The sequence below is a fragment of the Pristis pectinata genome, chromosome 3 (genome assembly GCF_009764475.1).
Source record: "Pristis pectinata isolate sPriPec2 chromosome 3, sPriPec2.1.pri, whole genome shotgun sequence".
NCBI classification, from domain to species: Eukaryota; Metazoa; Chordata; class Chondrichthyes; order Rhinopristiformes; family Pristidae; genus Pristis; species Pristis pectinata.
In genome coordinates this window covers 4,501,621-4,516,219 of record NC_067407.1, presented here as the reverse complement: position 1 = coordinate 4,516,219, position 14,599 = coordinate 4,501,621, and the positions used below count along the sequence as shown (strand labels likewise).

At 44.7% G+C, this 14,599-nt stretch overlaps 1 protein-coding gene across 1 annotated transcript; it reads left to right on the top strand.

Moving 5' to 3' along the window:
- Positions 1–258: 258 nt before the first annotated feature.
- Positions 259–4,823, top strand: LOC127568910 (histone chaperone ASF1-like; the record flags this gene model as incomplete). The annotated part of the gene is made up of 2 exons (XM_052013165.1): positions 259–423; positions 4,614–4,823. Coding segments are annotated over 2 exons (375 nt in total), but the record flags the coding sequence as incomplete, so codon positions are not given.
- Positions 4,824–14,599: the final 9,776 nt, after the last annotated feature.

The following is a 14,599-nucleotide window of genomic DNA, read 5'->3' as shown; positions in this document are numbered from 1 at the left end:
GAGAATGGACTTGAGTCCTATGAAGAAGCAGAATGGGAGGGGATTCAGTCAACGGGGTTGTGAGTCTGTGGGCTTGTACTGGATATTATAGTCTCAGTCCATATCAATCTGCTGTTTTTTATCAAGAAGTCTTTTACCAAAGGTTTAATTAATAATCACCTCCCAACAGAAAGGACTGTCTATTCCATTCTGATGCTGGTGGTTTTTGTGTCCATTGAGCTCACACCAGCTGTTCCTTGACCTTCGATTTCTGCTTTGTTTCAGGCAGATGCAGTGAATCCTTCCCTTATTCCTGACGCCGATGCTGTGGGAGTGACGGTCATTTTGATAACCTGCACTTACAGGATTGGGTACTATGTAAATAATGAATACAATGATCCAGAGCTGCGGGAAAACCCTCCTGTAAAACCCGATTTCTCTAAGGTAGGGACTTAAAATATAGAACACACCCAACCAACTGAATGAGTCTTGTGTGATGAAAGATCCTGTTTATGTAAAACAGTTACAGGCACTTTGTTGCCCTTGACCAAGGGTGAAATCAAAAAGGATGAGGAAATAGTTGCCTAATCTTTTATCCTCCTGACAGCTGTTTGCAGAAATAATAAGAGACCATCCTTTAGAACTGAGAAGTTAATGAGCTCATCTTTGCTGGTTCACACTTGGGATCTAGCAAGGAACAGAAATTTGTGTTTGAAAGTAGTTTGATTGTCAAACTCATTTTGCCTTAAAAAGTGTTTTATATCTGTGTAGGAGACATCTTGTACAGTTTAATGAGATTTCCAAATGATTAAGACTGGCCCATCTAAATACAAATTCTACCTGATCAGACCAGACTTTTTCCCTCTGGTTCTTTTCAAAGTCTCATCTTCTCCCCAACTTGTGATAATACGCAAGGCCAGGTGCCTGGTTTAGTTCTTCACTAACTGATAAAAACTTCAGACCATGACATCTGAAGGGAATAGCAAGCTATCCAGGAGGAGGGGAGATGCTGGAGTGTATTGTCAGGGAAGTGGTAACAGGGCACTTGGAAAATAGTGATGTGATTTGGTAGAGTCGACATGGATCTATGGAAGAGAAATCAGCACTGACAGATCCTTCACAATTCTTTAAGGTTATAGCTAATAGAAAAGAAAAAGGAGAACAAGTAGATGTGGTGTATTTGTGCTTTAAGAAGGATTATTAAACAAAATTACAGTAATGGGGAGTAATACTCAGGTTACAGACTGCAGATTTCTTAGTCCTTTCTTTGTCATTGGTCCCCACCTCGACAACAGCAGCCAAGTCTTTCCCCTTCATCCCTGACAGGTAGCCTCTACCATGACACTGCGGCCAGTCTGTGCATGCTCCCTGCAGCCTCTGCTTTCATTCACACAGGCTGCGAGCGCTGACGCTCCTGCATTGCTGCCTTCTGGCTTCCTCCCCATTCTCGCCTCACTTGTAGTTAACACCCTCCTGTCCCTCAGCTGACAGGTTCTGGAATGCTTCATCTAAGGAGCGTGACTGCCTATTGACAAAGAACTGTCCGGGTAACTTCTCCCTTCCTTGTTGTATTTGAATCCTACAGTCCATCACACCTGTGCTGTGCTGAAGACATGAAGTGCAAATATGGTTTCCATTCAACCCAATGCTTGAAAAACATCACCTGTCCTGCCATGCCTGTCATAGAGCCATATAACATGGAAACAGGCCCTTCAGCCCATCTTGTCCATGCCAACCAAGATGCCCCATCCATGCTAGTCCCATTTGCCAGCGTTTGGCCCATAACCTTCCAATCCATGTACCTGTCCATCTGTCTTTTAAAAGTTGTTTTTGTACCTGCCTCAACCACTTCCTCTGGCAGCTCATTCCACATAGATACCACCCTTTGTGTAAAAAAAGTTGCCCTTCAAGTTCCTCCTAAATCTTTCCCCTCTCAGCTTAAACCTATGCCCTCTAGTTTTTGATTCCCTTTCCCAGGGAAAAAGACTGAGTGCATTCACCGTATCTATGCCCCTCATGATTTTATACACCTCCATAAGATCACCTCAAGGTCTCCTATGCTCCAAGAAATAAAGTCCTAACCTGTCCAACCCCTCCCTATAACTCAAGTCCTGGCAGCATTCCAGCAGTCTTTGTTTAATTAAATTAATTAATCAAGGGTTTTATTTGCCCTGTGTGTGACTCTGAATCTGTGCAGCATTGTGGACGTGTAAACTACCTTCTGAACTGGCCTGGTAGGCTCCTCAATCCTATGCAGCTGTTGTAGGAAAGGATCGCAGTGACCCACACTTCATTCCATTGTCAGGGTAAATAACAGTGGGCAACACATGCCAGGCACACACCCCCAAAGTTAATATTCCCAGATAGCCTGAAGCAAGGAGTTAAAACAGGACTGAGGGATTCAGACTCTTATTTCATTTTTGTTCAAATTATGTTTCATCATCAATAATTTTTCATACATTTTTTCGGCAAATGGGATTAGTGTAGCTGGGTACAATGATAGAATGAACATGATGGACCGAAGAGCCTGCTTTTCTGCTGTGACCTATCTTCCTCAATCCAGAGCCCTTTAACAATATTAAAGACTTTGATGGGGGATAGAGACAATTCCACTGAGGAAGAGATGGAGCCAGAGGCCATCCCTATCTGACAGTCACTCATTGGAAATTCAGGAGAGTCGTGAGATTGTGAAGTTTACTTCAATCTGATTCACACTCGATAAACGTGTGAGGGAGAAAGGGAGGGGGTGGGAAGGGGCTCGTGGGAACTGCAGCATGGAGCTGTTATTTTAAGTGGTCTGCAACTCCCAGTTAAAACACACTTCCATCCCAATTCCATTTGTCGTTACATTTCTCTGCTCAGTGTTCCTGTGGGTCTGGATATGTAGAAAGGCCACTGTTTCTCATTGCTGGATGAATCATAAATCACAATACATTTACTTTCTGCCTGGTCACAAGGACTGCACAAGGCTCCACTTCATAGTCATAGAGTTGTACAGCATAGGGACAGGCCCTTCGGCCCATTGCATCTCTGCTGACCATTGTACCTACCTACACCAATCCCACCTGCCTACATTAATTCCATCTCCCTCTGTGCCCTGCTCATTCATGTACCTGTCCAGATGCCTCTTAAATCTTGTTACTGTTCCTGCCTCCACTCTGGCAGCTCATTCCAGACATCAACTACCCTTTGTGTGAAACTTTGACCCCCCAGATCCCCTTCAGGGCAGGCACAGTAGTGTAGCGGTTAGCCTAACGCTTTACAGTGCCAGTGACCTGGGTTCAATTCCGGCCACTGTCTGTAAGGAGTTTGTACGTTCTCCCCGTGTCTGCGTGGGTTTCCTCCTCCCACATTCCAAAGACATACGGGCTAGGAAGTTGTGGGCATGCTATGTTCTGGGGGCGACACTTGTGGGCTGCCCCCAGAACACTCTACGCAAAAGATGCATTTCACTGTGTGTTTCAATGTCCATGTGACTAATAAAGATATCTTATCTTATCTTTAAACCTCCTTCCTCTTCACCTTAAACCTATGCCTTCTAGTCTTGGAGTCCCCTACTATGGGAAACAGACTCTGGCTATCTACCCGATCTACACCTCTGATAATTGTACGTACCTCTGTCTTGTGACCTCTCAGCCTCCTTCACCCCAGGGAAAACAAGACCCAGCCTATCCAATATTCTCCTGATAACTCAACCCCTCCAATCGAGGCAACATCAATGTGAATCTTTTCTAGGATCTGGAGTGTGTGCCAGGTGTATGAGCAGAGCCAGGGGTTCAGAGTGTGGGCCAGGTTTGATGCTAAGCTGCGGTTTGGAGTGCTTGTAAATTTCATCAGGAAACATACAAGTTGCTACGGACATGTACAGGTCCTTGTATCCATGGAAGGCTCAATCGCCAGTGACCTGTGTGGTTTCCATGTTGTGTTATCCCTGCGAAACCCACGTCCTTATCTCTTGCAAATAACTTTGTGTAAAATGATTTGCTAGAATCAGCACTTTGAGATGCACTTCAATCACAAGAATTATGGACCAACATGAATGCTCCCGTCGTCCCTGGAAAACCAGCGCTTGGGTTTTCCTGAAGAAAGATATTGAAAATTTCCTTTATTCTTCCTGAATTTTAGAAACATAGAAACATAGAAAACCTACAGCACAATACAGGCCCTTCGGCCCACAAAGCTGTGCCGAACATGTCCCTACCTTAGAAATCACTAGGCTTACCCACAGCCCTCTATTTTTCTCAGCTCCATGTACCTATCCAAAAGTCTCTTAAAAGACCCTATCGTATCCACCTCCACCACCGTTGCCGGCAGCCCATTCCACACACTCACCACTCTCTGAGTAAAAAACTTACCCCTGACATCTCCTCTGTACCTACTCCCCAGCACCTTAAACCTGTGTCCTCTTGTGGCAACTATTTCAGCCCTGGGGAAAAGCCTCTGACTATCCACACGATCAATGCCTCTCATCATCTTATACACCTCTATCGGGTCCCCCCTCATCCTCCGTCGCTCCAAGGAGAAATTTTGTCTTCATAAATAGCATATAATCTCGGTTGCCCGTTTGTTTCCTAGCCTTGAGGTGAATGCTGAGTTGGGAATAATATTTAACTCATCCACATTGTTCTCTTCAGCTTCAGAGAAACATTTTGGCATCAAATCCACGAGTTGCAAGGTTCCACATCAACTCGGACGACAGCAGTGAAAAGACAGAGGACTCTGACTACACAGTTCCTAATGTGCACTCTGTTCTTTCCACGAGCACATTGTCCTCAGATTCAAAGAACTTGACTGTGTCAGCAGACTCACTGAGTGCTGTGGGCATTCCCATGGACAGCCTGTGAGTGATTCATTACAGAAGCAGATTGAAAAACACCTGAAAACTGAAGGGCATCACATTTTATTGTGTTCCAAGTATTTCATTGGAACTACAGAGCAACAGTTTATTACAGTCCTGACAAGTTTGGTTTTTTTAAAGATAAAAACTGAGGAGTAAATGGGATTAGAGTAAAATGGGTGTTTGATGGTTGTCCAGACTCGGTGGGCTGAAGGGCCTAGTTTAATGCAGTATGACTCTAGATAGTTGTATAGATACTTATAAATAAACTCTAAATTTTCAAAGATCAATTGCTTGAACTGGTCTTTGGAGGGTGGATTATGTAGTGAGTGCTGAGAATTTTGTGCTGGCACTTGTTTTTTTTAGTAGTTTATAGAGAGCAGATGTCAAGGATGGCTCTCTCTCTCCCTCTCTCTCCCCCTCTGTCTCTCTCCCCCTCTCTCTCCCCCTCTGTCTCTCTCCCCCTCTCCCTCCCTCTCTCCCTCTCCCTCCCTCTCTCTCCTCTCTCTCTCCCTCTCTCTCTCCCCCTCTCCCTCCCTCCCTCTCTCTCCCTCTCTCTCTCACTCTCCTCCCCTCCCATACCACTTAAAACATAGTACAGTACAGCACAGGTCCTTTGGCCCATGATGTTATGCCGAACGAACTCAACCAATGAATCCTAATTAATCTAATCTCTCTTCCCCACACATTAACCATGTCCCTCCCTTCTCTGTATATTCATGTGCCTGTCTAAGAGTCTCTTAAACGCTCCTGTGCTATCTGCCTCCACCACCACCCCTGGCAGTGCATTCCAGGCTCCGTGTAAAACAAAATTGCCTTGCACATCTCCTTTGTACTTTCCCCTTCTCACCTTAAGTACATGCCCTCTAGTATTAGACATTTAAATCCTGGGAAATAGCTACTGGCTGTTTACTCCATCTATGACTCACATAATTTTATAAACAATCAAATCTCCTCTCAGCCTCTGCCGCTTCCTCTACCTTTAAGGCTGGTACCTGTCCAGGTGAGTTGTGTGGGGGAGTGCAGAGATCCTGTTGTTTCAACAGAAAACAACAGGCATGCTGAAACTGTTTAAGTTTATTGTTGTCGTAGGCACACATACACAGGGTAGAAATGCCATGAAAATTACCTTTTTGCAGCAGCACCACAGAACATTACAAGATGAGGATAAAGACAAGTTAACATAAACGTAGATTAACAGAAGTTATATATAACTTAGACACATGCAAAGTAAACAACAGAATCAACATAACCACACCAGCGCAAGGTTGAGAGAGAGGAAAAAAATATAGTCCAAGGTAGTGTTAAGGTTATTCAAGTTAATTCAAGAACCTGACAGCAGTGGGGAAGAAGCTGTTGTTGAACCTTGAGGTGTGGGTCTTCAGGCTCCTGTACCTCCTGCCTGATGGCAGCATCGAGAAGAGGGCACGGCCCGGATGGTGGGAGTCCCTGATGATGGATGTCGCTTCCCTGAGACATCGCCTCCTGTAGATGTTCCTCGATGGTGGGGAGAGCTGTACCCGTGACGGAGCTGGCTGAGTCCCACCACTCTCTGCAGCCTCTTGCGTTCCTGTGCATTGGAGCCTCCATCCCAGGCTGTGATGCACCCAGTCAGAATGCTCTCCACCACACATCTGTAGAGGTTTAAGGTTTGTCAGAGTCTTCGATGACGTGCTGAATCTCCTTAAACTTCTAAAAAAGTAGAGACACTGGCGTGCCTTCTTCATGGTTGCATCTGTGTACTGGACCAGGGATAGGTCCTCCGAGACGTTGACACCAGGAACTTGAAGCTACTCACCCTTTCCACCGCGGACTCTTCAATAAGGACTGGTGGGTGTTTGCCTGACTTCCCCTTCCTGAAGACCACAGTCAATTCCTTTGGTCTCGCGGACATTAAGTTGTTATGACACCACTGAACAACTGAGTGGACAACAGTGCGGTGTGCCCGCAGGGTCTGTTAGTATGTAACTAGTACTTGGCCAGTTATGGGAGATGTGTGCTTTCCATTGACTTTGCCTAAAAGTACTGTTAGACTCTGTGTCTATGACCATTGATTATAATTCCATCAAAACAATAGAGAAACAAAGGTTGTGGCAGTCAGAAAGTATGTGAAGAAATCACTGGGGTGATGAAGGATCTACCTGCTATTGAAAATAGTTGGGGTGGGAGAGTTACGGAAAGATTGTTTTCAACACTAGGTAGGTTACAATGTGAGCACTATGTACAGTTATGGTCACCATATAACTTTGGAAAGAGGTTCATGAGGACGTTGCCAGGACTGGAAAATTGTACATTTGAGGAAATGTTGAATGAGCTGGAGCTGTTTTCTTTGGAAGAGGCTGAGAGGAAACTTACTTGAGGTGTATAAGATTATAAACTTGGGTTGTTTTCTCTGGAGATCCAGAGGCTGAGGGGAGACCTGATACCAGTTTAGAAAATTACGAGAGGCATAGATAGGGTAGATGATTCAGAGTCTCTTTCCCAAGGTAGAAATGTCAAATACTAGAGGGCATAGCTTTACGGCGAGAGGCAGATGTGTGGGGTGGGTTTTTGCACAGAGAGTGGTGGGTGCCTGGAACGGGCTGCCAGGGGTGGTGGTGGAAGCAGATACGATAGTGGTGTTTAAGAGGCATTTAGACTGACACAGGAACATGAAGGGAATGGAGGGATAGGGACCATGTGCAGGCAAATGGGATTAGTTTTGTTTGGCATCGTGGTCAGCACAGATATCATGGGCCGAAGGGCCTGTTCCTGTGCAGTACTGTTTCATGAGGGATGGTATAAATAGGAGATATCCATCTGCTTTAACAAAGGGTTAAAACCCAGGGGCCATAGATTTAATGTAATCACTTGGAAGATTAAAGGGGAGATGAGGAAAAGCTGTTTTCACTTAGAGTGTGGAGGGCAGGAATCTGGAACACAGTGTTTGAAGGATTGGTGGATGCAGAACCCTCATCATGTACTTGAGTGTGTACTTGAGCTGTGACCCACAGAGCTATGGACCCACAGCTGGTAAAGACATTTGGATAGGTAGATGGACAGGAGGGGTTTAGAGGGATATGGGCCAAATGCAAGCAAATGGGACTAGTTTGGTGGGCACCATGGTCGGCATGTGCAGGTTGGGCCGAAGGGCCTGTTTCCGTGCTGTATTACTCTTTGACTCTTTGGTAGTTTAGACTAGGCTGGAGGGCTTTCCTGACTAGCCCAGAAGTACTTGCACCTATATCAAGAATTTTCTATGATAACAGCACAGTCTTAGAATTTGATTTTGAAACAAACAAGCCTATCTGTAATTCAGTAACCATCTTTCAATTTCAGTTTACTTGTATTTTTTGGCCAGACTTTGCTAATTTGATATTGGTATTGAAATTGGTTTATTATTGTCACTTGTACCGAGGTACAGTGAAAACTTGTCTTGCATACCATTCGTACAGACCAATTCATTACACAGTGCATAAAGGTAAAAGCAATAACAGAATGCAGAGTAAAGTGTCACAGCTACAGGGAAGTGCAGTGCAGGTAGACAACAAGGTGCAAGGTCGTGACAAGGTAGATTGTGCGGTCAAGAGTAGCAGTGGAACCAGGTAGAATGTTTTGCTATCCAGCTGAAACACAAAATGGGCCCACCTTCCCCTTGAGAAGCTAACCCTTCAACTCGATGTTGGACAAATATTTTCAACAAATAGTGTTCTGACTGATGTTTTATTGCAACCTTCCCAGTGTCTTTCTGCTGCCTCTAATGTACCTGCCTTCTTCCTCACAGTGTAAGCCCCAGTTTGTGACTGTTGCCATTGCAGCCATATTATCAATCCACTGAACCGTTTACTGTTCCCTATACAAAAAAATTGTTAACGTGTTGACGATTGTTTACAAAATTAATGGTATAGTGAACAATGCAGAAAGTTGTTTAAGGTTACAACAGAATCTAAATCAACCGGGAAAGTGGGCAAGTGAGTGGCAGATGGAATTTAACTCAGACAATGTGAAGTGATGCATTTGGAATTGGAATTGGTTTAGTATTGTCACATGCACCAAGGTACAGTGAAAAACTTGTCTTGCATACTGATTGCACAGATCAATTCATTACACAGTGCATTGAGGTAGTACAAGGGAAAACAATAACAGAATACAGAACAAAGTGTCACGGCTATAGAGAAAATGCATTGCGGGTTGACAATAAGGTCATAACGAGGTAGATTGCAAGGTCAAGAGTCAATTTTGGGAAGTTAAGCCAGGCCAGGACATATACAGTGAACGGCAGGGCCCTGGGAAGTGTTGTAGAACAGCAAGACCTTGGGGTACATATACTTAATTCCTTAACAGGTAGACAGGGTGGGGAAGAAGGCTGAGGCATTGAGCATAGAAGTTGGGACATCATTTTGCATAAAGTTGGTTGGGTCAACATTGGAGTATTGGGCTAGAGAGGGCGCAGAACAGATTCATGAGGATGGTGTCTGGACTGGAGGGCTTGAGTTATAAGGAGAGACTGGATTGGCTGGGACTGTTTTCCCTGGAGCCAAGGAGACTGAGGGGTGACCTAATAAAGGTGTATAAAGTTATGAGAGGCATAACTCTCATAAAGTACTAACCTGTTCAATCTTTCCCTGTAACTCAACTCCTGAAGACCCGGCAACATTCTAGTAAATCTCCTCTTGACCTTGCACCTTACTGTCTGCCTGCACTGCACTTTCTCTGTAACTGTAACACTTTATTCTGCACTCTTATTGTTTTCCCTTGTACTACCTCAATGCACTGTGTAATGAATTGAGCTGCATGGACGGTATGCAAGACAAGTTTTTCACTGTAGCTCAGTACATGTGACAATAATAAACCAATTTACCAATTTACCGGGAGCATTGGGAGCAAGTAGCTCAGCCCCACAGTGAAGACACCTACGTTAGACTATTGTTTATTGACTACACTTCTGCCTTCAATACAATAATCCAAAGCAAACTTGTCACCAAACTCTGAGACTTAGGACTCAACACCTCCCTCTGTAACTGGATCCTTGACTTTCTGACCAATAGACCGCAATCAGTGAGGATAGGCAGCAATACCTCCGGCACGATTATTCTCAACACTGGTGCCCCACAAGGCTGTGTCCTCAGCCCTCTACTCTACTCCCTATACACTCATGACTGTGTGGCCAGATTCTGCTTTAACTCCATCTACAAGTTTGCAGATGATACCACCGTTGTAGGCTGTATCTCAAGCAACAATGAGTCGGAGTACAGGAAGGAGATAGAGAGCTTAGTGGAATGGTGTCATGACAACAACCTTTCCCTCAACGTCAACAAAACAAAAGAGCTGGTCATTGACTTCAGGAAAGGGGGCAGTGTACATACACCTGTCTACATCAACGGTGCTGAGGTTGAGAGGGTTGAGAGCTTCAAGTACCTGGGAGTGAACATCACCAATAGCCTGTCCTAGTCAAATCACATAGATGCCACAGTCAAATCACCAGTGCCTCTACTTCCTCAGGAGGCTAAAGAAATTCGGTATGTCCCCTTTGACACTCACCAACTTTTATCGATGCACCATAGAAAGCATCGTATCTGGATGCATCATGGCTTGGTACGGCAACTGCTCTGCCCAGGACCGCAAGAAACTGCAGAGTTGTGGACATAGCCCAGCGCATCACAGAAACCAGCCTCCCCTCTTTGTCTTTACCTCTCGCTGCCTTGGTGAAGCAGCCAGCATAATCACAGACCCCACCCACCCAGGACGTTCTCCCTTCTCTCCTCTTCCATCAGGTAGAAGATACAGGAGCCTGAGGGCACGTACCACCAGGCCTAAGGACAGCTTCTACCCCACTGTGATAAGACTATTGAACAGTTCCCTTATCCGATGAGATGGACTCTGACTTTACGATGTACCTTGTTGTGACCTTGCACCTTATTGCACTGCACTTTCTCTGTAGCTGTGACACTTTGCTCTGTACTCTTATTGTTTTTACCTGTACTACATCAATGCACTCTGTACTAACTCAATGTAACTGCACTGTGTAATGAATTGACCTGTATGATCGGTATGCAAGACAAGTTTTTCACTGCACCTCGGTACAAGTGACAATAATAAACCAATACCAATACCAAAACTGGCTGAGATAAGGTTACTCGGCACATGTGAGGTATCTGATTTGCCTTAAGCAGTTGAAAAGCTTCTTCTGGTCTTTAAGGCTATTTCTATAATAGCAAAACTCACCATTCACTTAGAGTTCTGATGTTTTGAAATCTTTGAGAGAACTGGTGTCGGTGTTCAAGGGAATGTGCAGCATGTTATGCTGGCAAAGTTCAAAACTCATTTTAAAGTTATGCTTTATGGTTGGACCAGGACAGGCTATTGGTGATGTTCACTCCTAGGAACTTGAAACTCTAGGAGCTTCAAGTTCCTAGGAGTGAACATCACCAATCATAGAATGATTTCATCCATATTTTCATCGAATGATACTTTCATAGCAGACTGCTTAACCGATTGCTCCCTTTGAAAGAGCTGTCAGTTCGCCCCTCTTCCCTTCCCCTCAGTCAGTGTCCTACCCTCCTCTCAACCCAAACAGTTTCTCATTTACTCTATCGGATTACAGCATGATTTTGAATACTCAGTTACATTTCCCCGGTGATTTCCTCTCATCTATAATTGTCACTTCCAAGCTTTTTATTTAAACCTGAAAATATTTAGTTTAAGTGATGCTGCTGAAACGAGCTGCTGGAGGAATTCAGCAGGTCAGGCAGCACCTCCGGGGTGAAACAGACAGTCAATGTTTTGGGTCGATTCTGGCATCTGCATTCCCTTGTGTCTCCAATCAAACTCTGGAAGTTTCAGATATAATGAACTAGACAATTCAACTAAATGAAATGGATAGTCAAGAAATAACTGTAATATCTTCTGTGGATCTAGATTGCAACCATTTGGTTCAGAGCAGAATTGTAACTCTAGTGATTGTTATTACACATCTCCTGAGAGTAGGTTTCCAACTCCTTTAGTTACTTTATAAAACTAAAATACCTTGTTCCTAGTACAAATCTATTAAACCAGCTCCTCATCCTCTCCATGTGCTGAACACTTTCCAAGCGTTGTAGCTAGAATTGGTCAGAAACCTTTGGAATCTTTAAGTTGCGAATAGCCAGCAACCTCTAACTGTTCTGCATTTTACACTCTGCTGCTTTACAGTTCAAACCATTTGCAGGCTTTTTCGAAGAGTGTGGGGCAATGGTGAGTACATAAGTGTTGGGTCACAGATAACAAATGTGGGGAATAAATGTCCTGCTCCTCTACCTAATATAACCATAACACACTCTGACACAAAGATCCCCACCATCCGGGCCAAGCCACCTTCTCACAGCTACCATCAGGCAGGAGGTACAGAAGCCTGAAGTCCCACACCACCAGGTTCAGGAACAGCTACTTCCCTTCAACCATTCGGTTCTTGAACCAACCTGCACAACCCTAATCAGTGGAGTTTAGCAACACCATGACCACTTTGATCACTTTGCACTAAAATGTACTTTTATTTTGTGCTAATTGTGTTCTTTCTTGTAAAATTGTATAATTTATGTTTATGTTTTTCTTGTGAATGCTGCTTATCTGATGCTATGTGCCTGTGATGCTGCTGCAAGTAAATTTTTCATTGACCTGTGCACAAATGGACTTGTGCAGATGACATTAAACTCAACTTTGACACCGACACCTTTAAAGATTTTAGTATGTATACCCCAAGATTCCTCACTTCCAGCACCTGCAGTGAAAGTATTTTGATTATGTTTCTTATACACTAAAACACATAACGTTCCACTTCTCTGTGGTAAACTTAATCTGCTACATGTTGTGCAACTCACCAGACTGTTTCTTACACCAATCTATTACTATCCTCTTCACTGTTCACTGCATTGATGAGTGTTGCGTCATCTGCACACTGAAATAATGACCGGTTCACACAAGTCTGGGTCATCAATATGTACCATCAAACTGCAGCAGTTTGCAATCCTACTAAATGGCAACCGGCTAACCGGGTGATGTTTGCCCCACTCACCCACCCCCTGTTCCCCTCTCCCTCCCTCCCTCCCTCCCTCCCTCCCTCCCACCGGGGCCCCTGTTCCTCCCCCATTCCCCCTCCCTCCCTCCCTCCCACTCACCAGAGTCCCTGTTCCCCCCTCCCACCACTCCCTCCCACCCACTGGGGCCCCTGTTCCCCCCTCCCACCACTCCCTCCCACTCACCGGGGCCCCTGTTCCCCCCTCCCACCACTCCTCCAGCATTTTGTGTGTGTTGCTCCAGATTCCAGCATCTGCAAAGTCTCTTGTCTCGATTCTGCATCCTATTATTGTTTTCCCTTGTACTACTTCAGTTCACTGATGTGATGAAATGATCTGTATGGATGGTATGCAAAACAGTTTTTCACTCTACCTTGGTACATGTGACAATAATAAACCAATTTACCAAAAACTTGCTTGCAGCAGTATCACAGCCACTTAGGTACCAACAACTCTGACTATCTATCGCATAATTTTGTAAACCTCCATAAGGTCACCCCTCAGCCTCCTGTGTTGCAGTGAGAATAAGATAAGATATCTTTATTAGTCACATGTACATCGAAACACACAGTGAAATGCATCTTTTGCATAGAGTGTTCTGGGGGCAGCCTGCAAGTGTCGCCACGCTTTTGGTGCCAACATAGCATGCCCACAACTTCCTAACCTGTACGTCTTTGGAATGTGGAAGGAAACCTGAGCACCCAGAGGAAACCCACACAGACACGAGGAGAACGTACAAACTCCTTACAGACAGTGGCCGGAATTGAACCTGGGTCGCTGGCGCTGTAATAGCGTTATGCTAACCGCTACACTACCGTGCCTAACCCAGCCTCTCCTTATAACTACACCCTCCCATTTCCAGGCAACACCTGGTGAATCTCTTCTGCACTCTCTCGATTGCTACCACATCCTGCCGGTGGTGCAGCGACCGGAACTGTACACAATACTCCAAGTGAGTTCTAACCAGCACTTTGTACAACTGCAACAACAGAACGCATCATGACCTATGTTCTTTATCACTATATTAGAACAACCTACAAAAGTTTCTGTTCTCACTACCTTTCCTGGCAGTGTTCTAGGGACCTACCACACTCTGTAAAAAAAACCTGCCTCACAAATCTCCTTTAAACTTTCCCCCTCTCACCTTAAATGCACGGCCTCTTGTATTTAACATTTTCCACCCTGGGATAAAGATTACCTCCCCAATCTATGCCTCTCATAATTTTATATCCTCTGGGCAAAAAAATAGAAGGGGGAAGTTTTTGCTGGGTAGTTACGACCTGGAACTCTGCCTGTAGGGATGGGTGAAAACAAAATCAGCTGGGGCTCTGTTATGGACTCAGTGAAAGTCCCTTTAAGATAGAGAGTGTGTGTGTATGTGTGTGTGGGGCGTGCTTACGTCAATAGAAGATAAAGGACGTAATGACGTTGTTGAAGAAGGGAGAAGAAGAAGGAGAGAGAGAGAGAGAAGGGAGAGAGACACCAGCCTGCTTGTTTTCTCTATCGATGGATGAGAAACAATAACTCTGTTTGCCACTGAAATCCATGTATGGAAGTTGGAAGTAATCCGGTGGAGTTCACTTTGTTGCTGACCTGTAGAAGGAAACAGGTATTTGTATGTGGACGACCACGGTTCGGATGCTTTTCGGGGTGAGGAAGTCACTACCGAGTAAACACTAAAGTGTCGTTTGGGTTCCATCGTGGAACATTTGGATTTCGTATGTACTCTCTCTATGTTTTTCTACATCTACAT